At 38.8% G+C, this 26,691-nt stretch overlaps 1 protein-coding gene across 4 annotated transcripts in view; it reads left to right on the top strand.

Moving 5' to 3' along the window:
• The window catches only part of LEF1 (lymphoid enhancer-binding factor 1), a 120,893-nt gene that overhangs the window by 61,695 nt on the left and 32,507 nt on the right, over positions 1–26,691 (top strand). For 3 of the 4 annotated variants that reach the window (XM_011989813.1, XM_011989814.1, XM_011989815.1), the window contains exons 4-5: positions 17,075–17,207; positions 23,223–23,313. In XM_011989813.1, coding sequence (XP_011845203.1) covers positions 17,075–17,207; positions 23,223–23,313 — 224 coding nt within the window. Of the gene's footprint in view, positions 1–17,074; positions 17,208–23,222; positions 23,314–25,004; positions 25,089–26,691 lie in introns of all 4 variants that reach the window. The other variant, XM_011989812.1, reaches the window with a different exon arrangement.

The following is a 26,691-nucleotide window of genomic DNA, read 5'->3' as shown; positions in this document are numbered from 1 at the left end:
TACCTCCTGCCTGGACTTTCATCTAATAACTGGCTTTGTTCTTAACATTCCATATTATAGGTGTTTGCATATATATCTTACCTCCTTGAGTAGATACTAAGTTCCTTGGGAATAGTGATGAGATTTTACTTATCGTTGTCTCCTTGTCATGCTTCCTTGGGATGGCACCTTAACATGGTAGGCGTTCACTTAAGTGCTTTTTGAGTTGGATAGATTAACTTAATTGATGGAACCGTTGATCTCCCTGAGCCATATCTGGGCTCACCTCTGAGCATTTGTGACTGAGTCTGGTAGTAGCTTTGTATCACAGGTGGGGCACTGGATTCGGAGTGGCAAAATTTGGAGCCCGACTGCAGACCCAGCTGCCTGACTTCTCTGAATATCACTTTCGTCATTGACTGACTGAGGGTAGTTAGAATTTATTGAACCCTCAGGCTCCTTCAGCTCTGGAATTCTACATTCATAAACTGCTTTGCACTTAATTACTTTGAAGTGGAAGTTTCCCCCCTTTCTTTATAAAGTAAATGAATTTTTCATTTGGCCCAGGAGTCACTTTGCACATATCCTATGATGGGAGGCTAATGAAAGCTTTGATAGAGACCTTAAATTGGGAGAGATGGGATCATATCCATTGCTCTGTCATAAGAATTTTGCCATATCTATAGAGAAACGAGATAGAAGACTTAAAAATTTCATTCATAGCTGTACAAATCATGATTTGAAACATTATTAAAATTAATTTTGAAAACACTTGGGAAAATGGAGATGTTTGAGATAAAAACAATTTTTGAAATTCTAAGAGTGGCTTTTAACCTTTTCATTAGAACCCTAGTAGTCTTCTTAAGGAGTGGATATTTTAAGTGGATTCAGGCTGGGCGCGGAGGCTCACACCTGTAATCCCATCACTTTGAGAGGCTGAAGCGGGCACATCACCTGCGGTCAGGAGTTCGAGACCAGCCGGGCCAACATAGGGAAACCCCGTCTCTACTAAAAATACAAAAATTAGCCAGGTGTGGTGGCACACACTTGTAGTCCCAGCTACTCAGGAGGCTGAGGCAGGAGAGTTGCTTAAACCCGGGAGGCAGAGGTTGTGGTGAGCCAAGATTGCGCCACTGCGTCTCAAAAAAAAAAAAAAAAAAAAGTGGATTCTTCATGCAAGTCTAAGTTTAAAAAAACAGTGTTTTTAAATGTAGGAAAAACATAAACCCATAGTCTTAAGCTCTGAGGGTTAAATATGTATAGCTTCCAGGTTATTGATGAAGACTAACTGGGCATGGTAATAGAGACCTTTGCTCATGCCTGTGATTTTAGAGTCTGAACGTTCTCTTCAGCTCCCATGTCACATGCCTGTCTCTCACCTGGCAGCTGAGAACAAGCCTAGAAGACAGCATGGATTCCCAGGAGGCTTGCACATTCCCTAATTGTCCTCTGGCAGTTTGGAGGAGACCTGAAAAGGCACACCTCCAACTCCCAGCTGTCAGTTCACCGGCATGCCCACAGAGAGTCAGATTGATGCCATTTATGGAACTCCAGAGAGAGCCCTGGAAGGGGAGGGGCAAGGAAGACTAATAACAGCCCTTTTGCCATCATGGGGAGATAGGCCCAGGAATTGGGGGCGGGGAGTGGGAAGGAGCATTCCTAGGTATGTCCTTCATACGATAGTTTGGGTGTCATCTGTCTGCCTAAACATACACAATATGTCATACTTTTGCTGTGGGTTGGACACTGGTTATATAGCATTCCAATTTTAGCTTGCTAGGATTCCCCTGTCATGACTACATGTGAAATTACAATATTCAGAGATATAATATGTATACATGGTAAAATTTCACTTGGATTTGCCTTCTGTATAAAGTAAAATTAGCCTTCAATTAGTCTGAATCAGTTTTTGTGCCTTTGGTTTGTTGTTTAATTGGATATAATTCACATAACTTATAATTCATCATGAAATGTGTGCAGTTCTGTGGTTTTTAGTATATTCACTATGTTGTACAACTATCACCACTGTCTAATTCCATCACTCCAAATAGAAACCCAGTATCTGTTAGCAGCCATTCTCAATTACTTCCTCCATTTAGCCCCCGGCAACCCCTCATCTACTTTGTTACTATGGCTTTGCCTGGTCCGGACATTTCATATACATATACATATCATATAATATGTGGCCTTTCTGTTTATGGTTTATTCACTTAACAGAATGTTTTCAAAGTTCATCCATTGAATGTCAGTACTTTGTTCTTTTTCATAGACGAATAATATTCCATTGCATTTTATATACCACAGTTTGTTTATCCATTCATCAGTTGATGGACATTTTGAATTGTTTTTAGTTTTTAACATTGTTAAGAACATTTTGTATATATGTATTTGTGTGAATATATGATTTCAATTCTCTCGGAGTGGAATCACTGGGTCATGTGGTAGTTCTGTGTTTACCTTTTTAGGAACTGCAAAACTGTTCTCTATTTCTTTTGAATATCTTTAAACCTCGAAATATCAACTACTTAGAATTTTTTAAGAGGGAGAGGGAGTTAAATTAACACATTTGGTTAGAGAAAACAACTGGATTAGTAGAGGAGAAGGAAAAATTCAGGTTATGTTAAGCAGAAGGAAACATTATTTACATTGACTTACAGTATCTCCCTGTTTACACATAGAAATTATTAAATAGGGTGGGTGGAGAAAATGAATTCCCACAGATCTTTTAATAGACATATCCAAATTCTGGTGAAATACGTTGTAATTATTGTCAAGAATTAGATGTAACAAGGTAGAGAAGATATCCTGAGCATTTCTAGTTAGCTGGAAGAATTGAGAGCATGAAGAAATTACCATTATTAGTGTAAACTGGAAAATTAAGGGGAAGGTGAAAAACATAGGCACATAAATTCATTCCTTAAAATGGATGCTTCTTTGTTCTATGGATGGGATTTTTCTGAATATGCAGGAATAGCTTACATTCTTTCTTGACATCCCATTTATCAGCTTGTCCTGGGACTCACAAGGCTTGTGAATAATATATTGATTGATTGTACTGTTTGTTAGCACATTCACATGATATTGCATAACCATTTCTAAAACATAAACACAGATGATGACAGCATTTTAGGAGGAAGGTGAAGGTTACATGGTGATTCTTTGTTGTTTGACTGCGTGTTTGCAGCTTGACAATTCTCACTCTTGCCTCTGAGGCCTATAGTCGCCCACTCTAGGTCAACTTTTGAGACCCATGTAGTGACAGGAGCTGCGTGCTCTTAGAGAACCAGAAAATGGACTGCATCATGGTTTGGCAAAAGAAAACAGGATTGAGTTCTACTTTGTTACTTACTGTGTGCTTTTGGACTTTGCTGAGCTTTCTTGTCCTTCTCTGAAACATGGGATATTTATTAATACTTTTCTTGCAGACTTGCAGGGTGATAGTGAGATCCAAATGAGATAAGGGTCATGGAAGCACTTTGTAAACTAATGTAAATTTGATGGTTTTCATTATTGTTTAATTCTAGCTGTCTCCCTCAAGACATCACCCTTTCGTCGAGGAGCTCATTCATAGCTATACCACACTGCCAAAGATGTGTCCGCTTTGAAATAAAGTACTTACTGGAGACCCAGAATCCAGACCACTGGAATAAGACAGGACTCTTATTCCACGTTTGCTGTATGTACGGCCCTAGCTCTGTAATCATACAAGGCATAGAACTTAGAACCACTGAACATCATATCCCTGTATCTGCTGGAGTCTTTGGACTGACTTTATGTCTATGCAACTGACTCTAGGTGCCTGCCATCTCCTTCCCTTCTTCTGAGACTGAGGAATGCCACTTTTCTCATCACAGACTTGTCCAACTGAGTTTTTCTGTGAAGGTTAATTTAGTGATAGAGATTCGAGGCAGGTCGAAGGCATAGGAGTACAGAGTGGTGCCTTTGCTGAAGAAAGGGCATAGCCCTTTGTGAAATTTTGGCAGGATGACCACATCTCATCTGTAGGTTGTAGTGATTAGCACAACCTTACAGGTCCCTACACTGGAAGAAATCAGGTTAGTAGTAATTTTAATGATAATTGAAGTAATGTAATGACAGAATGCTCCTGCTCTGTGTCTTAAATCTGTTCTGTAAGCTTTATTGATGTTCCTTTAAATTACCATTTATGTTCTTTCAGATTCCCAGTGCACATTGCCATTAAACCAGCGTCCACCATCAGCAGTGTGGCACTGATCCATCTTAAAACTGATTCTTAAGATGTAAATAAGTCCTTTCATTTTTTGTTTTTTTGAGACGGGGTTTCACTCTTGTTGCCCAGGCTGGAGTGTAATGGTGTGCTATCGTGGCTCACTTGCAACCTCTGCCTCACGGGTTTAAGTGATTCTCCTGCCTCATCCCTCCAAGTAGCTGGGACTACAGGCGCACTCCACCACGCCCGGCTAATTTTGTATTTTTAGCAGAGATGGGGTTTCTCCATGTTTATCAGGCTGGTCTCAAACTCCTGACCTCAGGTGATCCGCCTACCTCGGCTTCCATATGCAGTTCTTTCTTTTGCTTTCCTGACTTTTTTCCATAGCTGCTTTTAGCCACAGTGTCAGAACTACAAAATATTAGTGTGTTGAAATTCAGAGCTTTAGAACCCATGGGATCACGGGATCACTGGAGCTGGAAAGGGCATTGGAGATAATCATTCCCATACTTTATCATTGGTTGATAGCAGGAATCCAGTGCTCACACTTTATCATTTCTTGATAGCAGGAATCCAAGGCTCATGGGTCACAAACTCCAAATTGTCGTACACAGGATCTTGCCTACCCACTCCTCTCACTTGTGTTTACCATTCTTGCTACATACAAGAGTAGACTGTCTTGAGAACATTCTTCAGTAAGCCCTTAAATTATTTTTACTTCTTTACCCCTCTTCCTGAGATTCACAGTGGTTTTCAGAAATCCCTAAACTGATTTTCATATTGTCTAGAAAGAATTTGTTTCTTGAGTGAATCTGCTACAAAGACAAAAGTGTCTCATCTTTCTCTATTTTAATGCTGTATTTAGCCCAATGTCAGCTTGTGTGCATTTGTCCTGGAAAACTGCTCTCTGATATACTGCCTCATGTCAAAAGCTGCATTAATTATTATTTAATGCACTTGTGAAATAGTCTCAATTATTTGCTTTTTTTGTGTAAAATTTGTGTCTTATGGATAACTTTCTAAAATAATCATTTCGAGCGTTTTACATTATGCCTTATATTAACTATTTCCTTGAGAAGTAAAAGGAAGAAAACACCTGTGAATCTTCTACAGATCTCTTCTCACTGCTGTGCAGTAAAGCTCCTCCTTGTATCCAGTGACTCAAACCCAATGCTGTCTAGGCCCGAGGCAAGGAACCAGGCAGAGTAATTAGGGACGAACGCCTGCACATCCCTCCAGTGTTAGCAGGAAGTGGATCATGAAGCAGGTCACCCCAGGCAATGTTAAATGATGATCTTTGAAATTTTTCATCTGAAATAGTTTCAGACAAAGATCAAGATTATGATCCTGTTGTTTTTCAAAGAGAAATAAATAAAAGAATTTTTCACCTAGTAATTTAGTAAGGGATTCAACGTTTGCCAGTGGGGTGCTGTTACATGTGAAACAATTAGCTCAAGGGAGAGGGGACTTTTCACATGTGCCAATTTCCATGGTATAAATAATCCTACCATGACCAATTTCAGGCTACCAACATGATAATAACAGGCTCTCAAAATTCCTGAAAATTTAGCCATCAGCTCTCTGAGCTAGAACAAGCCGCTCCTGGACACTACTGTAAATTCAGGATAATGTGGATTGCTCCTGGGAAAGGTATATAGATTAGGCATTCAGTATCTGTCTTGAGTTCTTCAGCATGTTCCCCTAAAAGAGATGGAAATAAAAATAAACTTCAGGAGGAAAATTTTCTATTTTTAATACATGGAACAAAATGGAGTTTATCTTTGATTTCATATCCACAGAAGTGCCCTTTTTCACTAGCAGAGAATAGCTGTTGTTGTCTTTGCTACTACAGTTTTCCATGGTCTATAGAATATTTCCTTTTTATAATTTATTAATAGAATTGAATGTCTTTTAAAAGGTCTTTAAATTTTGCGTCCTCTTCTTTGAAACAAATGTTTTCAGGGAAAATGTTCTCTTCTGGCTTGACTTATTTGAGAGCTTTAAGATGATGCAAAGTTACATAGAACCCAGTTTATGTAATCTGCTTTCTTTCTCATTTAAGTTTTCAGATTCAATTTCCAACTCATTTCAGCTTTTGTTTTTAAGTCTACAACAAAAGGTTATTTTTTTTTCTTGACTCATATAAATATATCCTGTGAATAGTGTTGTCTGCAGCATCATTTTTCACTCAAGATAAGCTCTGTTTTTTCTTTCTAGATAATGTGCTATGATGTGAAATGGAAAAGATAGTTACCTGTCAAGAAATGAGTTCATCAGTAACTTGTAACGAATCTGGAAATGTGTATTAGGTATTTGTAAAAGTTATCTGAGCTGGCTGACAAGTTGAAGAAGTTACATGTAACTGCCTCAAGACACACCATTTAATCATAAGGATCATTCTACCCTGCTTTTAGTAATTTTTTTTACACCATAAAATGAAAGGTTATAGTTCTGTACTAGTTGTCATATAAATATTTTTTGATTTTAAATATATTAACTTTAGCATTAGGAGAAATATCTATTGTAGATGATGGGTTGATGGGTGCAGCAAACCACCATGGCACGTGTATACCTATGTAACAAACCTGCACGTTCTGCATATGTACCCCAGAATTTAAAGTATTATATATATGTACACATACATATATATAAACATACATATATACACACACACATACACACATATATATACACACACACATATATAGACTTGACTCTCAGTATGGGATATTGAAATGCAATGTTAAATTACCAGCTCTACCACTTACCTTCTCTGATTTTCAGTATTTTTACCCATAAGTTTTCTTTTCCATAAAAGGAACCTTTGTTTTTAAAACGCCAATTTTTTTTTGTTTAAGTCAAATTGGAGTACAAGACGAAAAGGGGGCAGTCCCACCTACAAATTTTTAAACTATAAGCAGAACTGCCTGATGGAAATATAATGCAGATCACAACTGCAAGTAATATTTGTAGTATTATGTTTTCTTAAGCTACATCCAAAGGTAAAGACAGGTAAAATTAATTTTAGTAATACATTTATTGAACATAATATGTCGAAAATGTTATTTGAGCATGTAATCAATATAAACATACTGAGATCATTTACATTCATTTAACACAAAATATTTGAATTCTAGTATGTATTCTACACTTATGGCATGTCTCGACTTGGACTAGCCACCTTTCAAGGGCTCGACCTAATGCCTAATGGCTACCATATTGGACAGCACAACTCTACAACACTATAGAATAGCTTTAATGCTGATCTTACAGTGTAAATATCAAATTTACATGTTCGTAGAAAATGATTTGAGTTTTCCAATAATTTTAGCTCTCAATTATTCATACTTTTAGTCCCAATCTTACTGATAGTAGCTGAACCAATTAATTTGTTGTATTTTCCCCATTTGATTTCTGAAAGGCTCTTCAGAAGTTCTGTGGAAAGATGGGGGGACCCCTGTAGACATAAATGTTATCTTTACACTTATTAAAACACCCAATTTTAAGCAGAGAATACTGTATACATATGGCACTTATTAAAATCAGAGAAGGCTTGGTGGGACAAAATCGTACACATAAGTATTTCTGTTACTGTTCTGTAAATCCTTCACACCTGATCTTAAAATAAGAATCAGTTTTACTTAAACTAAAATCAGGCAAATGCTTTTCATAGAAACTTAAGCATGAAAGGCACCCCCTTTGAATAGGAAATAATTAGATTTAAGTCTGTTGGCTTCGCCTATGGAATTTTACACCCTCCATTTGCAGTCTGAACATATAAACAGATCATCTGCACTTTGCGTCTGGGTAGCTGTGGGACTTCTCTGACCTTGACCTTGGGCAGGCTGTAGCTTGCCGACCCCCGCAACCCCGCCACAGGAGATCTAGAGTCCTTATCTCAGGCGCGACCATTCGTCATTTCCTGCTGGACATTCTGCATGCCAAGGAGAGCTCTTCCACCCTCTAAACTGGGTAATAGAGAGGTGTGGCTGTGGTGGCTGTAGGAAGTCCCTCCCTCTTAATATGCCATCCCTGGGCAGTGGAGGCAAAGAGCCTTTTCAACCAACATGTCCCCAGACCAGCACCAGAAAACCTTGTTGAGTCTATTCAGGATTGGTGGCTGATGAGGTTCTGAGGAAATCTTTCTGGAATTTGTCCCCCGCTGAACCAACCCGCCCCAAAAGTGCCCTCCCTCTCTGGTTCTGGAGTCCCTGGGGTTGCCTCATGCTGCTTCCGGTCTGAGCTCTCTGCATGGTAGACAGAGAAAGCTTTTGCTCCTGACTTCTCACTCACCTTAATAGATTTGTTTACCTTGCATTATTTTCCAGTGACTTGCACAAATACTACTTTCATCAAGCTGACTACACTTCAGCTTATTAATCATAATAAGTTATTATGCAGTGATTGGATTGGTAAAATACTTCTCTCAGAATAAGGCAGCAGATATTTAAAAATTTCTAAGTTTTAATTATTATGGGTACATAAATCGGTGTGGATATTTATGGGGTACATGTGATGTTTTGATGTAGGCATACAAGGTGTAGTAATCACATTGGGGTCATTGTGGTATCCGTCGCCTCCAGCATCTATCATTTCATTGTGAGGAACATTCCAATTCCACTCTTTTACTTATTTTAAAACTTAAAATAAATTGTTGTTGACTATAGTCACCCTGTCGTGCTGGCTATCAAAACTAGATCTTATCCTAACTGTATTTTTGCACTTATTAACCATTCCCACTCCCCCACCCCCCATCCCAAGCTGCTGGTAATCATCATTCTACTCTGTCTCCATGAGTTCAATTGTTTTAATTTTTAGCTCCCACAAATGAGCGAGAATGTGATATTTGTTTTTCTGTGCCTGGCTTATTTCACATAACATAATGTCATCCAGTTCCATCCATGTTGTTGCATATGCAAAGATGTCATTCTGTTTTGTGGCTGAATATTATTTCATTGGGTATATACCACATTTTCTCTATCCATTCATCCATTAATGGACACTAAGGTTGATTCCAAATCTTTGCTATTGTGAATAGTACTCAGCAAATATGGGAATGCAGATAGCTCTTTGATATACTGATTTCCTTTCTTTTGAGTGTACCTGGCAGTGGGATTGCTGGATAATAAGGTGGTACTATTTTTAGTATTTTGAGGCAACTCCACACTGTTCTACATAGTCATCATATTAATTTACATTTCCACCAGCAGTGTACAAGGGTTCTCTTTTCTTTACACCCATGCCACCATTAGTTTTACCTGTCTTTTGGATAAAAACCATTTTAACTGGAGTGAGATGATGTCACATGGTAGTTTTGATTTGCATTTCTCTGATGATTATTGATGTTGAGCACCTTTTCATATACCTGTTTGCCATTCATGTGTCTTCTTTTGAGAAATGTCTATTCAGACCATTTGCCCATTTTACAATGGGATTATTTCACTTTTTCCTATTGAGTTGTTTGAGTTCTTTATATATTCTAGTTATTAATCCCTTGTCAGATGGGTAGTTTGCAGAAATTTTGCCCATGCTGTGGGTTGTCTCTTCACATTGTTGACTATTTCCTTTGCTCTCCATCCCATTTGTCCATTTGCTTTGGTAAGGCAGCAGCTTTAAATCTAGGGATCATGGGCCACTTCTTTCCCTGTCCTCCCCTGCGCATACTGTAACTCCTCTGCCCCAACCCATTGATATGTGATTGTATTTGTGTATAAAAAACATTTATACACAACTTTCATCTTATTTTTCATGTCTGTGATCCAGAAAAGATGAACCATTGGACTCTTGCTCTGCCCATGTCCTTCCACTGCGAAGTTTTCCATACCCCATAGAATCCCTGCACCACTACAGCTAGTGGTCCAGGCAGGCAACTGCTGCTGCTGCTCCTCCTCCTCCTCCTCCTCCTGCTCCTCCTCTTCCTCTTCCTCCTCCTCCTCATCCTGTTTCTCTTTCTCCTCATCTTCCTCTTGCCTCCTTAGAATCTGGTGAGAATCTGATGGTCCTTTCTTTTACTTATGCCCCATCCCTTTATTTGACCTCTGAATTAACCACTGTAATGCCGTACTTGTATTATTTTACCACTAAATAGCACAAGTAAGTAAATTGCAAATTGTAGTTTTAGTTTGTTTTTTGGCTCATTTATCTTGAATGACTCCAGTTCCTTCTCTTAATTTTCAAAGTATTTTCTTCAACATGAAAAATTAATGGAGTACTTAGATGATTAGGGGTGTGGTGAGGGTGTTGTGAAATCAATCAAATAATAGGATGTTGCAACTTTACATAATTAGATGTCATTTTCCCTTTACCCTGATCTTTTCTCAGCATCTAACCTTAACCCCACTCCCTCTATTTACAGGCTCCAGTTACTGAAAACAGTGGGTCTCCTTTTGGCTCCCAGAATGAATTATTTTCAGAACCTTGTTTCCTTCTCAATAAAACAGAAATCTTAACACCTAACTTAGGAGTGGCTTTAGGATTAAATGACGTAGTGTTTGGAATTCATCACCTTACAGAGAATGTGGAGAATAGCGGGTTTTCCATGTTTTTTAAAAGGGAGCCCTTCCAGCATTCTGTTTGTAGTCTCATTGACTCTGGGGACATCAGTCTTCTCCCGGTGGTCCACTGTTCCTGTCCAGATGCTTCGTTACAGTTGAGCCCACAGCTAGCCACATTCACTTGGTTGGGGAGTAGTTTGGAACAGAGATGGAGAGAGGAGCTGAGCACCAAACAGTATGGGGCAGGAAGAGCAGGGACTTCGATATCAAACAAATGCCGGCACAAATCCTCTCTCCACTAATTATTACTTAGCTCTGTGTTCAAAAAGACTCAGCCTTCTCATCTGTAAGTATGGGGGTAATAATACCCACTTACATGGATGAGTGCCAGAGTATATAAAAGCACTACTGTAATGACTGGTACTTACTAACTGTGCAACCCATGTGTTAATTCCTTTCCCTGTGATATGTTCCTTCCCCTCTTAAGAAAACATTTCAGTTGTCTGATGATAGTGCAGGTCTCTAGACCGTCCCTTTCCCTCCAGAGTTGGACTCATGGACCACTTGAATCTTAAGAGCCTGGAGCCTCATTCTTACCTGAAAAATGCCAGCTGCATCACCACCAGTAGAGGGTCTTAGATTTGAAAGCCACATCAGACCTGAAGCAAGTGTTTGGCTTTGGTGGATCTTAGAAAATATTTCCAGTACCTTATTTCTGAGGTCTAGATGCGAGAATCAATGTATCCTTTTGGAGTAAATCTGCCTCTCTCTCTGAGAAGGCTTGAGAAGCTCAGATTCTCAGAAAAGGAGGGAAAGGCACAACATGAAGTTACATGGCTTTATCTAACGAGTACCGGACTTCTGAAGTGTTTATGAAAAGCAAAAATGCCACTTTATGACAATCAAGGCCAGATGAAAATTCCTGAAGTGTTAAAATTCCCCTGGATTCAGTTATTACCAGAGGATTATTGATTAAATGCACAGCCAGTTGAAACTCAAGACCTTTATGCACAGCCAGATCCTGCACTTTGGGTTTAGTTTAGTTAGAACCTGGAGATGTGGAAAATGAGGACTAGCTACCCGGCCAGCAGGTTTCTCCCCCAGTTACTCCTCTTACCAGGAGGCCCCAGGCCTTAGCCAGTAGGGAGTTGAACCACCTTTTTAGTTCTTCCCAGAACCACATCCTCTGAGGCTAACAGCTTTCATGACACCGTCAATTCCTGCCAGCGGTGAGTGGGTCATTTCTGGGAATGCTGCTTTAGGGGTGGCTCTCAGGATCCCTAAGTGGCACCCACTTCGTGTCCACAGGAGGTGTGGGTTTTATTGGCTGTGATGCCAAAGAGGTCCTTACCTGCAGGGACCAGCCTGGGTGGCAGCCAACCAAGCTTCCTTGGAATGTTTTCCAGTCCTGGAGAGAAAGGCTGCAGTTGAGTCTCCATAGCTCTAACCACTTCTGCTGAGGTGCTTCTTTGTCTGAAGTGATTCCTGTGCCTGGGACAGAGACCACACACCCATTTCATAGATGTCACATGCTGTCAGGTGTGGCCCAGATGGTCACCTCAGTGTCCAAGATTTTATGAACTTGGCTTTCAGGAAGGCCACATGATGTACGGGTAATGAGCTTGACCTCTAGAGCCAGACTTCTGCATTTGAATCCTGGCTTGGCTGTTTGCTAAGGCGCATACCCTTCAAGAATATTTTCTTCTCTGTGCCTGTTTCCTCATCTTTAAAAGGGGATAATAATAGTACCTGCCTCAAAGCTGTTGTGAGGATAAAGTGCTTAGCACACAGTAAGCAGTTGATAAGTATTAATTGCTATAATTACTATGTATTATGTGGGTAAGTTGGCCTGATGGTGATTTGCAAATTTAAGAAAGGGTTTCAAGCTTCTCCCTGAACAGCCATCCTTGATATTTTCTCCGTTTTCTTTTTCTTTTTTTTTTTTTTTTTTAAGTATCTACTGTTTTCATCTTTTCTTTGGCTCACCCACCAATCACCTGCCTGAGATTAAAGAATGTGCAGTTGGAATCAGAAACCAAAGGGTTTTGGCCTCCTACTGCCTTGTGAGCTTAAACAAGTCACTGAACCTCTGAGCAGAAGTGGAGAATTTGGGGTGACTTAGGGCTGCCAGGTATCTTGTAAAGCTGGAGTACCCATGCATCCTGTTACCCTGGGATAATGAAACAGAGCACACATTAGGACTACCTGGTGATTCTTAGCTGGAAGCTAAGACTTACCTGATTGTATCTGTGAATGAAAAAACAAGGTGATTTTTATCCTTTTTCCCTCCTTCCCTCCCTTACAGCAAGATGTGTAGTAGGGAAAGCACCTGAGTAGGAATCGGGAGACTTGGGTTCTATTAAGTGAGGTACTTACTATGTGTACAGTACCCAGCACAGAGTAAGAGCCAAAAGGATCGAATTTCTCTGCTGCTTGATTCCACTGTATTGGGCAACCCAGGGGGTTCATTCCCATTGTACTCAAAGTGTCCCTGTGTTACTGGAGTTGTGTAGTGAGCAGGGCTGTACTATTTTGTACAGTAGTCCTGACTTGACCCATCCATTCCCTGATGACCTCTGTTTCTCAGCTTCCAGTCTGTAAAATTAAAATATGGAGCTAAAATAAGCTACTGAATGTACTTTAGGTTTCTTAGAGCTTAAACATAATACAAAGGCATATTCTTAGATACATACTTTCTCCTATCACCAGGTTCATTTTCTTCATAATACTTGATGCTGCCTTTTCAGATTTTGCTTGTCTTTTTTTGTCCTTTACATATTCATTGTTTCCAATACCCACCCTCTGCTGCTTGATCCCACTTCCAGAGCCCCAGAAAGTAAACTGCATGAGTTAGAGACCTTACCTGTGTGTTGGTCATTGGTGCTAAAACAGTGCTTGGAACATTTTAGGTGCTTAATAAATACAAATGCACACGGGCATGTATAACTCTGCATATAATGTAGCCACTTAATTTGTCTACAAACACTTAGATAGTTGGTTGATTATTCTTCCCCTTACCTACTCCCCACAGGAAAATACATACCACATAAATGAATGGAATTAAGAATGGTTATACTGGCTGTCTCAAAACTTAACCAAAGTAGCAGTGCCAGGGTTCTCACTTTGTGTGTGCACATAGTGTCAAGGGGCAGTAACTCCTGAAATCAGAGGAAACCCGCAGATTTGTGGGCTGAGGACTCTTGACCGTGATGACAATGTGCCACATATCTGCAGTGTAAGTTGGAATCCACTTTGTTCTGTTTATATATGTAGTGGAGATGGGTGGTGGGAAGCAAACCATAACCCTTGGAATTCTGCTCACACATGCTATTGAAATTTCATATTACTTTCATTATTTGGCCACAAAAATGGACATAATCCTTGTTGGCTTTAACACACCTACTAGTACTGCTTTCGCTATCCATCTTGCAAAATATAAGACAAGGCCAGGCTTAAATTAAAATCCTCGGCTTCTTATCTCCTTCCCACAGGAAAGCAAATCTGTGTTGAAAACCGTAAAATTAAGAGGAGAGCAAGGATAGCATAATTTAGCAAAAATTCATGGCACCAGATTCTGAGCTGTATGACTGGAGGGATAGGTCAGACATTAAGAAGATGCTGCCTGCTAATGCAAGTTCCTTAAGGTGGTGCTCTGGAAAAAAGAATATATCCAGAAGATTTCCGCAGTGTTTACTCTTTATAAGTACCCTAAGAAAATACCTTTATAGATTGTTCGGCAATTATGCTTATTTATGAGAATTTCAAAATGAAACTAAAAGCTATTATTCTAAAGTATATTTGAAATCTATTCATTTTAACATTTGGGTGTTGAGATTTATGTTTCCATTTTAAAAAGAGTTTATAATAACCTCCTCCTATCCCCATGTCTACCCACCCCCACTTCTAGCATTCTAAATTCCATGTATTTAAGAAGCTTATTCTGTTATTTGGAAAACTGCATCATTAACACTTGAAAAGCATTAAAAGATTTGTTTAACCTTTTACACATTTATATGCATAGATGTTTGTGCTGAGGTGTGTAGAGAAAAATCGTGTGGCTTTGATAATGGCGCTCTATTTAATATATGCCAAGAGCTATATGAGCTATGCAAGTTTTGCCATTAACAAAGAGCTGATAATTATAAAATAGGGAAAATCTAGTATGGAAATTGTATCATTTTCCAAAAAAAGTGTGATTTTTTTCCTTTGCTTTTTTTTTCCCCCCCTGTAAGTTTTTTTTGGATGGAGGTTGTAATGATAGGGTATAAGGAGAATTACTAGGGTAATTATTTCTAATTTTCCTGAGGGGAGTCCTTCCCATTGGAGCCACATATTTTTTATGCCTAATTTGTAAAAAATATTAAGTTCAAAATTAGTGTACATCATGGGTAGAGCCACCATACACAAGTGTTTTGTGGGGGCCCTCTTAACCATTCAGATATGGACTTACATTTTAAGCAGTTCACATTGTGCAGTTTTAGGCACTTCCTCAAATTTTTAAAAAATATGAATATTTGCTTCAGGAGAAAACTGATTTCACATGCATTTTAGTCAATAATATTGTAAAATCTTACTAATTCAAACTAATTATGATGAAGACATGTCTGAACTAGTGAATTGAGCATAATGATCTGCTCAGTTTCTCTTAAATTCATGTTACCCGTTACTACAGTGTTTTCAAGTAGAGATTTTCCTGCAACTGCTTTAATTATTAGAGTAGTTTAAAATCAGAAACAAACACCTTTAACAGGTATGTAATTGCTTGGAGTCCCTTTTTATTTGGTGGAAGGGTTATTGGGTCTCTTTAAAATGATCCCCCTAGAGAAGTTGTTAATGGATATAAAAATACAGTTAGATAGAAGGAATAAGTTGTAGTATGTACAGTAGAGAAATTGTAGCTAACAATAGATTATTAATAGCTAGAAGGGAAGAATTTTAATGTTCACAGAACAAAGAAAAGATAATGTTTGAGGTGATGGATATCCCAGTTATCCTAATTTGATCATTCTACCTTTTATACGGATATCAGAATGTTACATATACCACAGAATTTCTATAGCTATGCCATATCAATAAAAATAAATAATAAATAAATAAGTGATTTTACTAATTAGGTTAAACCTACTTAAGTCTTCTTTTTATTTTTTAATTACTTAGTAAGCACTTTTGGGTTGGGGAGGAACAACCTTAACTTTGTAACCAAAGTGATCACAGATTTCAAATTGATGAAGTCCAATTAGATAACTTGAATTAAAATGTGTGACTGTTGACTTCCAAATTAACAATAAAATGTTTGCAAACAAGTATAAGACATATAAAATGTGTTAAAATATACAATTTTAACAATTAAAAATATTATTAAAGCAGTATTTCAGTTGGACATGGTGGCTCATGCCTGTAATCCCAGCACTTTGGGAGGCCAAAGTGGATGGATCACGAAGTCAGGAGTTCAAAACCAGCCTGGCCAACATAGTGAAACCCTGTCTCTACTAAAAATACAAAAAGAAATTAGCTGAGTGTGGTGGCGGATGCCTGTAGTCCCAGCTACTTTGGAGGCTGAGGCAGGAGAATCACTTGAACCCGGAAGGCAGAGGTTGCAGTGAGCTGAGATTGCGCCACTGCACTCCAGCTTGGGCGACACAGTGAAACTCCATCTCAAAAAAAAAAAAAAAAAAAAAAAGGCAGTATTTCATGTTATGCAGTTCAACTCAAGATTGGAAATTCCTTTTTATCAATTAATATTTATGGAAACTAGAGAAACAGAAGATGAACTGAGGAGGGCTAAAGCATAATGGCTAGTCGTGTTTGATTGACAAAGCTGTAAAACTTGAAAGAATGGTGTAACATGGTTCTTAAAGATGTACGACGATAGAATTATGAATTCTATAAGCTGAGGGGATATCAGTATAGGAAATTTATATTTATTGGGTTTAAAAATTTGTCCTTCAAATTGGCAATATTTATTCATTTATTTGCTCATTGAACAGTTTTTTACTTTTTGTGCTAGACATACGTAATGAATACAAATGTTGTAAAACATTCATAAATTTTGCTCTGATTCGCTCTTTATTGACTTAACTTGAGAAAATAATCTAAAAGACAGGGTAAATAGATGTGTACCGAAATTCATGCCATATGGAAGAGTAGTGATCAACCTAAATCTCTGAAGAGGCACTGGTGAAATAACTGATAACTCATGAATATCAGTGACATATTCATATATTTGAGAAGTATTTACCATGGAAAAATTGAGAAAAATTCTAAAAGAGACAATTCCACTTGTCCAGGTCTGAAGGTGATTCTTGGGTTATGTCGATGACTGGTTACGGCCGCTATGTGATTTTTTTTCTTTGGGAGAAAAGACTGGAGCTGAGCATCCATATTAACTGTTGACCTTGTGGTTACTTTGCAGTCAAATAAAGTGCCCGTGGTGCAGCCATCCCATGCAGTCCATCCTCTCACCCCCCTCATCACTTACAGTGACGAGCACTTTTCTCCAGGATCACACCCGTCACACATCCCATCAGATGTCAACTCCAAACAAGGTGAGAGTCCCTGTCTTTCCCAGCCTTTTTTGCTAAATGAAGAGCCAAGCCTCATCAGCCTGAGTGACCCTCCGGACGCCGGTGCTCCATATCATTGGGTGGATCAGAATACGTTTTTACAAGACAAGAGTAATTCATTTGATAGCAATTCTTTAGAAACACACAAGAATTTGTTACATGTATTATTCATTATTAAAAAGCAGAAGAAAAGCATAGCAGGGCCACAGGTGACAGCTTTGAAAATCTTTCACTCACTATGTAAACCAATAGATTGTGCAAATATACTAAAAATTCAGTACTCTACAATATTCATTTATTTCAGCATGTACAACATGTTGATGCTGGTAATTTTAAAATAGGAATGGGGAAAGTAGGAGATTTTTACTTCAGATGTTATTCTTTTGAATCTCTTTTGGTTATTCCATTATATCCCTATGGTGTTTCATCTTTTGTTATTTACCAGCACTAGGTTACATATTCTAAATAATCACTGATGTATAAAATCTCTATTTAAAGTCCAAGAATCATGAATCTTATTTTATGCCTCTGTATTAATATTTGCTTCTACTTTGTTTATAGAAAAAATATATAGTATAAGAGGTCTGAAAAATTAAAACATCCTGTTTCTGCCTGATGTGTGCGCGTACGAGTTGGGAATAGGACGGAGAGCTCTGGTCCACCAAGCCTTCTGGTCCCATCACTCAGGGCAAACCTCAAGGGTGGATTTGCTCTCAGGGTAGCTTGTTCCTCTTTGCATGCACATGCACACTTGGACTTCATCAGGGTCTTTGAAAGTTCAAAATAAAAGATTTAAAAAAAAGTGAAGGCAGAGAATGTAAAGGGGTAAAATTTGTCCCTGCCTACATTTTACCCTTTTGTCCATCCCTTTCTAAGACTTACAATGGATAATAAAATTTAATGACTGTGTGAAAAAGAGTGGCATAGAGGCTGGGTGTTCTTTCCACTACTGGTGAACACTTCTAGATTAAATACTTAACGCTTTCATTTCCCTTCATTGTTAAAACAGAATGCTTATTTGAGGACTTAGTTACTAGTGCACTAGACTTGAGTAGTCTGAGTACTTTGAAAAGGTGAGAATCACTTATACATACATTTCCAGACTTGCCTCTGTTTTATTTTTTATCCTCAGTCCTTCCTTCACCCTGCTTCCTTTAATCAAGAGCCTCCAAAAAATTAGGAATGTCCAAGAGTCAGGTCTATGGCTGTATAGTGAGAAAGGGAATTAAGATAGGGGTCTCAGGAAGCAGGCTGAGTTTGAGAGGGAGGACCCGTCTTGGTCGTGGTCATGGTGAATTTGAAGTGTCTGTGAGATACCCAAGGGGAGACAGGAGGTAGGCCACTGAAACGTGTGGGTCTCCGACCAGCGTCCGAGCAGGGTGTGTACGTCTGGGAACCTATTTAGTTGTTAATTATTTCTTTATTTAACAATTAAATAGTGCTTACCCTGTCCTAGGTCCTGTTTGAAACTCTTTGAAACATTAACTTTTTAAAAAGAATAATAAATCAGGCCGGGCGCGGTGGCTCAAGCCTGTAATCCCAGCACTTTGGGAGGCCGAGACGGGCGGATCACGAGGTTAGGAGATCGAGACCATCCTGGCTAACACGGTGAAACCCTGTCTCTACTAAAAATTACAAAAAAACTAGCCGGGCGAGGTGGCGGGTGCCTGTAGTCCCAGCTACTCGGGAGGCTGAGGCAGGAGAATGGCGTGAACCCGGGAGGCGGAGCTTGCAGTGAGCAGAGATCAGGCCACTGCACTCCAGCCTGGGTGACAGAGCAAGACTCCGTCTCAGAAAAAAAAAAAAAAAAAAGAATAATAAATCAATCATAGTTCAGTAGTTTTTCTTTCAAGAATAATAGGACAGTTCAATTTTTTTAAAAAAGTTAAGTTTATAACTGGCTCTCAATTGCAGTTATAGTTTCTCTTCTGTTTCCATCTCTTACTGCCACCCTACCTTGTTTTGAGTAATTGTAAGTTATATCATTGCTTCTCAAACTTTTTTTAAACAAACTCTCCAAAACTACAGAGAAGGGACTACTGGTCATCACCAGAAGTTGTCTGCTTGCAGTTTCTTCGGTCTTTATTTTGTTCTAAAGATTGGTGTGATTTTTGTATTCTGGTCTGTGCACTATTTATGCTTGTTTTAATATAAAGATCCTGTTTTATCCCGGGCTTTGTGTTCCTTATTATCATGTACTTCTGGAGATATATAAACTCCACTTTGAAAAAAGCACTCACTTTCATGATACTGAGTTTGTATCATTCCAGTTGGGTACTTTTGTTGTGAAGAAAATAAGCTTTCTAGATCTCTTGCTTTTAATTCTTTTTCTCTCCTGCCTTTTGGGATATATCATGAGCTCAGCTGGTTAGTGCATGATGGTACTGAGGCCAGAGCTGCTGGTTTCAAAGATCGTAATAGACTACTGGTTAGCTGTATCTTTCCCCAACCCCTCCACCTCAGCCAGAAAAAAGCAACCAAAGAGTATCATATTCACATTTTAACCCTAGGTAGAACTATCGCATAAATATAAAATGTTTGCCAGCAGAACTCGTTCTCACTGGTGGAAAAACAACTCCAGGTTAATTTCCTATTAGGGAGCACATTAGTTTTCACGTGTGTGTGTGTGTGTGTAAGGGAAAGTATGTTAATGCCAATTTTCTTATTATGAGTCTGGTAAAAATATCAAAAGTAAAGCACTTTTAGGAAATCCTAGGTTTATATGTCTGTTTTTATCTATGTGTTACCCATTTTATCCTTACAAATGACAACAAATACTTATACTTTTGCACCAGGCACTTTTCCGTAGTTCATATATTAATGCATTTATTCTTCACAACAGTCCTATTTTGATTTTATAAAACAGTAGCAATTAAATAATTTCCTCAAAAATACATAGCTAGTGAGCAGTATATCCATATAGTCTGACTTCAGTATTATTTCACCTATGTCTATAGAAGTTACCTATAAAAGTTTAAAAATCTTAAAGGCTATGCTGAGTATATCCTCCAGCACATAGTAAGTGTTCAATAAATACTAGTTGAATAAATGATGTGAAATGGGCTGGGCACAATGTGGTTCATGCTTGTAATCCTGGGTACTCAGGAGGCTGAAGCAAGGATCGCTTGAGGCCAGGAGTTTGAGGCCAGCCTGGGCAACAGAGTGAGACCCCCCTCAGCTTTAAAAAAATTAAATAAATAAAAAACAAACTTAAAAAAAATGATGTGAAATGTGTCTTCAGTGGCATAGTAGTTGGTGGAGAGACACACACTTCTGAGACTCTTTGGAAATAGGATTTTTAAAGGACGGTGACCTATTTAGAAAACCCAGATCCACTTTCTGCTCACATGATGTAAGCTACATCATGTATTTGCATGTACATGCCAAATGATTGAGGATATTGACCCAGCATATGGAATGGGTCTGTTTTAACACTTTTGACTTCACTTGTTTGTTTGTTCAGTTGGTCAGAAATATTAACTGAGAGGCTTCTCTGCAGAAAACCATGGTTTGATACATAAATTGGTAAAATGTGATCTTTTTCTCCAAGCAGTATATAAGCTCATATAGGAAATCATTTGCACAGACTAATAAAACAAAATGAAGAGCATCCCAATTACCACATTAAAAGTACAAATAAAAAACTTGTAGATTCAAAGGAAAAGATTTCTCGGAGCTGTAAGTTAGAGAAAATTGCCTATGAGAAGAACATTTGAAAGAAGAGTAGAATCTCTATAGATAACAGTCAAACGCCTAGCATAGGACCTGCCCTCTAGCTCCTTCCTTCTTCCTTCTAGCAGAAGAGTGAAACCCAACTAGTTGGCATTTTTTGTTCTGTTGAATCACTTCTGAACAGTATTACTACTGCTGTGTTCTAAGCATGTTTAGAACATGGAGTAGCATGGAGAGTAAGAGTTTAAGCTTAAAGACATGTGACTGCAAGCAAGTTACCACTCTCTGTCCCAGTGACAAAAGTTCAGGACAGAAAACAGATTCCTTAACAGTCACTTAGCCTCTCTAGACCTCAATTTCCATGCCTGTGAAATAGAGAAATTAAAGTAGATAATTCAGGGCCGGGCACAGTGGTTCATGCCTGTAATCCCAGCACTTTGGGAGGACGAGGCAGGCGGATCACCTGAGGTCAGGAGTTCAAGATCAGCCTGGCCAACATGGCGAAGCCCCATCTCTACTAAAAATATAAAAATTAGTCGGGCATGATGGCACACACCTATAGTGCTGGCTACTCGGGAGACTGAGGCAGGAGACTCGCTTGAACCTGGAAGGTGAAGGTTGTGGTGAGCTGAAATTGCGCCACAGTACTCTAGCCTGGGTGACAGAGCGAGACTGTCTCAAAAATAAAATAAAATAAAATAAAGTGAATAATTCAGGTGGTCTGTGACCGCTACGATTTTCAAGTACAGAACATTGAAATTTTCACTAAGTTTCTAATGTTTTTCAGGGTTGGTCAAGTCGTATTGCTTTGATTTTGTTTCCCCCGCGCCTGAGCAATCCCCTTACAGACCCTGAGATCTGGGGTGGTATCTGGATCTCAGAGTTAAGGGGACAGCAAATTGAAAAACCACCTCAGTGATTCTGGTATGTCAAGAATCACCACTGCAAACTCCCCCACCCCCCAAAAATCCTAGGGTAAAAAATTTATGTTCCGCTGTAACCAAAAGAGTCAGTATTTCTAACAAAAACAATTTTTTTAAATAAAGGAGATTTGAGACCATTATTTTAAAAACAGCAAAACATGAGATGATTTAAGGTAAGCCCTCTCTTGAGAGATTAAAGAACTTTTTTTCCTTCCCACCTACTTTCTGTAAGAATTGAGAAATAGTTCATTCTAACTTCAAAGTTGAATTAACACCAACTTTCAAGACAGCACTTCTTGTCATTCCCAATTTGAAGGCTTTTAATATCTTTAAGATACAAATGAAATTCCTAGGCACTTTAAATAGTAAAAAGCAGAATATTTAAGAAACATCTTCCACGTACTTGTCTAATTCCACAGATTAGCCAGTATGTGATATTTACAGTCACTAAACATATAATCTGAGTGTTAAACCTTGGAATTTGTGCTTGTATATGGAAGTGGTCTTTTAAAGCCATCATTAGCTACGTGAAGACACATCTGTGGCTTTTTTCTGTTCTGAATCACTTTCCCCCAAAAACATTGAATCTAAGTTTTTATATTTTACATTTTATGCATTTGTCTTGTCATTTTTTTTCTTCTGTGCGTAGGGTAAGGTATAAAGGGATGTCACTTGGGACTGGGATTACATATAATCTTTAGGTGGTTTTCACAGTTTCAGGGCAGTGTACTCCAGGGAGTGTGAGCTCAAGAACCAATTTGGTGGCACTCTCATTTTCTGTGGAATTCAGCTAATCCAGAACAGCTTGACCTTGCAGCCCAGAGGACTCAACTCGATGAAGAGCTTAGACAGAGACCAAATGAATCATATCAAGTGTGACCATTATGGGGCTGAAGATGATTCCTAATTAATCTTTGATCCTCTGAGGTGTCACATTTCCCAAATCTGTGTGTCCATAAGGGAACCAATAAAAATACAAAAATGGCAATTTACCTAATCCTTGAACACCATGGCAAGCCATCTACTTATGAAGGGCTGTCATTTTCCATTCTACAAAAAAAATCATTCTCATTCTATACAAAACAATTGTCTACCATTTTCTTAAATAATGTGAAATATTGAGGGCAAAATAAATAATTTAAAAGTCTATTTTGATGATTGTATTACTAGCAGCATCTTTACTCCTTTTGAGTTCCTTGGGATAATACTGTCTGAAGGCCCAGTTTTCCCAGATGTTGAAATCTTGAGAAAAGCTAACAAATTGACTCCTGTTCTTTGGCTTTGGTGAATAAATATTGTTTCATTCTGAACCTTAAGTTTGAATGGTATAAAACATGTTGTTGCGTTTCTGGTTAAATATCCTGTGAATGTGCAAATAATACCTCTCTGTTCTGTTTAACAGGCATGTCCAGACATCCTCCAGCTCCTGATATCCCTACTTTTTATCCCCTGTCTCCGGGTGGTGTTGGACAGATCACCCCACCTCTTGGCTGGTAAGAACCTTGCTGTACCCTTCAGCCAGGCATTTGAACACATGTTCCTCCACTTTGCATTCATGGAAATTAGATTTATGAATGGTAACACTTGAGGAGTTGAGAAAATTTCACATCAACAAGCAAGGTGCTAACTTTATTCATTTTTCATTTCAATTTAAAAGATTAAAAAACATACAGACTTTGAAATGGATTGATCTGATTGCTAATATGGGTAGAAAATGACTGTAGCATTTGCTTTGAAGCTTATAGTTTTATGGATTCCATTTGTGGCTTTGGGCATTTGCTATGCCTGTACAAAGTTAGTACTCAGTGTGGTTTTTCTTTTCTAGGTTTTTTTAATGAACAACTTATATTTTTCAAAAATGAATTTAGACACATTTAATATCTACCTTTGCTTGTAAGTGGGCAAGTAAGGTAAATGACAAAAATAACTAGAGAGAAATTCAACAATATAAGAGCATTTTTGGGATGTTAATGAAGTAAGCGTCCAATTTGAGTTCAGAGTAGTAAAAAACTGATTTGGGGGGCCTTCTTTTCTTCTGAATATAAATGCTAATGCTCTTTATTTTGTTGTTTATTTCTAAAAATATGCTTACTGCTGCCTCCAAAATCTTATCAATTATAAAGGTGAAGGAAATATATTTTGGGAAGGAAGAATAACATAGTATAGCCTATTTTTATTATTTTATGATTAGCCCACAACGTTTCCTCCTCCCACTCCCATACTCTCTCCACTCTTCCCTCCCCAATTCTCACTCCATAGAAATAATGCTCAACTCTAGCAATTTTTTCTCTCTTTTTTCCACTTGACTCTCTATGTCACAGCCCCCATGTCATTTTCCCCCATCTCCCTACCTGGACATCCTTGCATTAGCCTTCTTCAGCTAGGAAGGGTCATCCTGCCATGGACAGTCCAGCTTTCTCTCTTTCTCTCTCTCTCTCTCCCTAGCATTACATCTCTTAGTCAGTAACTGCTTGAATTTAATTGATTATGCATACACTTTCAAACCTAGATCAATTATTCTGTCTGAACTTAGCGACTTAGGGGCAATAGTCCTGTGCTGAATTGTACCACTGGCAGCTGGAAATAAAGTCTGTGTAAATGAAAAATGAGAGATGTAGAAAGAACACAGGGAAAAATGGACTTCTCAGGGTGGAGAGAAAATAATTCCAGTGAATTAGTCTTTTATTTCTTGACTTTAACATGTATATGGGGGAAAAGGTACAGTGTTTTTAAACTGTTTATTTTTATGTAAATATACAATTTTATTTTCTTTCTTCCCTTGCCTGAAATTCTCAAATATTCAGATAAAGAAGTCACTCAGCTCCTTCTCTGAAGGGAATATTTCACTGTTCTCAGGGTTCTGTTATATTCAGTAAACATTTAAGTGCTTACTTTGTTCAAAGCATTAATGGGATTGGGAGAGGGGATGGGATAAAAGAGACATAATTCGTGGACAGTTTGTTTCAAAATTGAGGGTGGGAGATTTCTTTGAAGGCAAATGACGCTTTGATTGGGTGGAGGGTGAGGAAGGGGAACGGTTACATATCTGAAACAATGCCGGGGTCTGTAATGCTTCCACAAGATTCTGTCTGAATATCTCCCTCTTCTCCCCTCATCCAACTCTTACTACTGGTTGGTAACTCGTGTTTTGTCATTGATGGGTTCCTTTCTTCTGTGACCTCAGGCAAGGTCAGCCTGTATATCCCATCACGGGTGGATTCAGGCAACCCTACCCATCCTCACTGTCAGTCGACACTTCCATGTCCAGGTAGGTGGAGGTGGAAACCGGGGCGCTCGAGGACAAGTTGCTCTTCTCGTGCTTGCATCCTGTGCGCCTCTGCTTGCCTTTTGGTTGGCTAGGAGGGTGCATACCTCAGCCATGTGTCTGTCTGTGCAGTGTGCCTGGCTCCCACACTAGGTGTCAGAGAGAGTCCCGGGTAGGAGCTCTGTGCTATGCCCTGGCTGGATCAGCCACACCATCGGGGGATGGACTCAGCCTCCCTGGAAAGCGTTGCCTCCAAATGAATTCATGGCCGCCTGACTGTGGGATGGAAACTGTCCGGAAAGCGGACATTAGAAGGAAGAGTTTGTTTGATTCAAAATATGCCGGGGGTGGGGTAAGGGAGGAGGATAAAACTGGTTTGGTCTCAGCTCTATAATTTGCTTCCTTTGTGGAAAGTTGTATCAGTTTGATGCGGCAGTGTTTGAAAATGCCCAGATAGTCTAGAGTCTTCCTGGACGGAGGCTGTCAGAGGAGACAGAACAGTGCGGACAGGCTGGCAGGCCATACAGGGTGTGCGTCCTAGTGTGTGAATCAGGCCCTGTGTGGACATGGTCGTGCCAGCGGAGCTCGGGAGGCCTGCCGCGCCGCACCGAGAAGCTGCTGTGTATGATGCTTTTGCTTCTGGAGAGGATGGCTCTGTGCCCTGTGCTTGATGTACACACACATTTGGGGTGCATCATCTGTGTGTTCGATGTGGCTTTGTCAAGGGAGCTAGCATTATTGTGCCGGAAGTCAAACTGGTGGGTTATTAACTGGTTGTGAATATGTCTTTTTTATATGGGTATAGTTTTCAAAGTTTCTGTGGTGAATTACAGTTTCAAAAAAATTTTTTTTTCAGTGAGTTGTAAATGTAGCTGATTGTGGGAGGAGGTGGAATTAATATCCTTCCCCTTAAAACATATTTTTATACTTTTTAACATCGTAAGAACTATCTGATGATAGAATTCTCACAGGCAAATAACTAGCATCATGTATTTTTGCAAGTAATACATTTAGCAAAGCCTCATTATTTGGTCAAATATTTGTATTTTCACCATGCTTTCTTCATATTTTAAAATTTGTTTTTGAAAAATATATATTCTAGCAGAGTTCCTTTCAAGAAGAGGAAATTAATTGTATAGGCTATGATGAAAGACCCAAGAATGTTGTTCTTGCTAAATTAAATGTTTACTTTAAAACAGTTTGAAAAGCAAAAATTTCTAAAAACATATCCAAATTTATCTAGAGAGCTTATTGAAAGTACTGTCTTTATTTTATTTTTCTTGCATGGCAGTTTCCCTCCTTTGTGTTGGCTGGTGGTGGATATTTTAAGATTTTTTTTAATGCTGTCCAAGCGTACTTGGGGAAAAAGCCTTTGGCAAGTGTAGTTTTTAACCTTGATGCAAAACTTTATCCTCCCTTTAAATTCTTCTCCTTGTTTCTCTTACCAGTTTTCCATAAGATGAGATCTCTGAAACATTAGTGTATTTCTGCACAGAAAATCATTTTGGATGATGTTAATGGAAACCTTATTAAATGGGAGATTGATTCCTATCCATTTTCTCAGTTGTTCCCTCCTAATATGGATGAGAAAGCCAATAATATGAGA

Source organism: Mandrillus leucophaeus, unplaced genomic scaffold (genome assembly GCF_000951045.1).
Source record: "Mandrillus leucophaeus isolate KB7577 unplaced genomic scaffold, Mleu.le_1.0 Scaffold364, whole genome shotgun sequence".
Taxonomy (NCBI): domain Eukaryota; kingdom Metazoa; phylum Chordata; class Mammalia; order Primates; family Cercopithecidae; genus Mandrillus; species Mandrillus leucophaeus.
The sequence above is the reverse complement of the archived record's forward strand: the minus strand, read 5'-3'. Positions and strand labels throughout refer to the sequence as shown.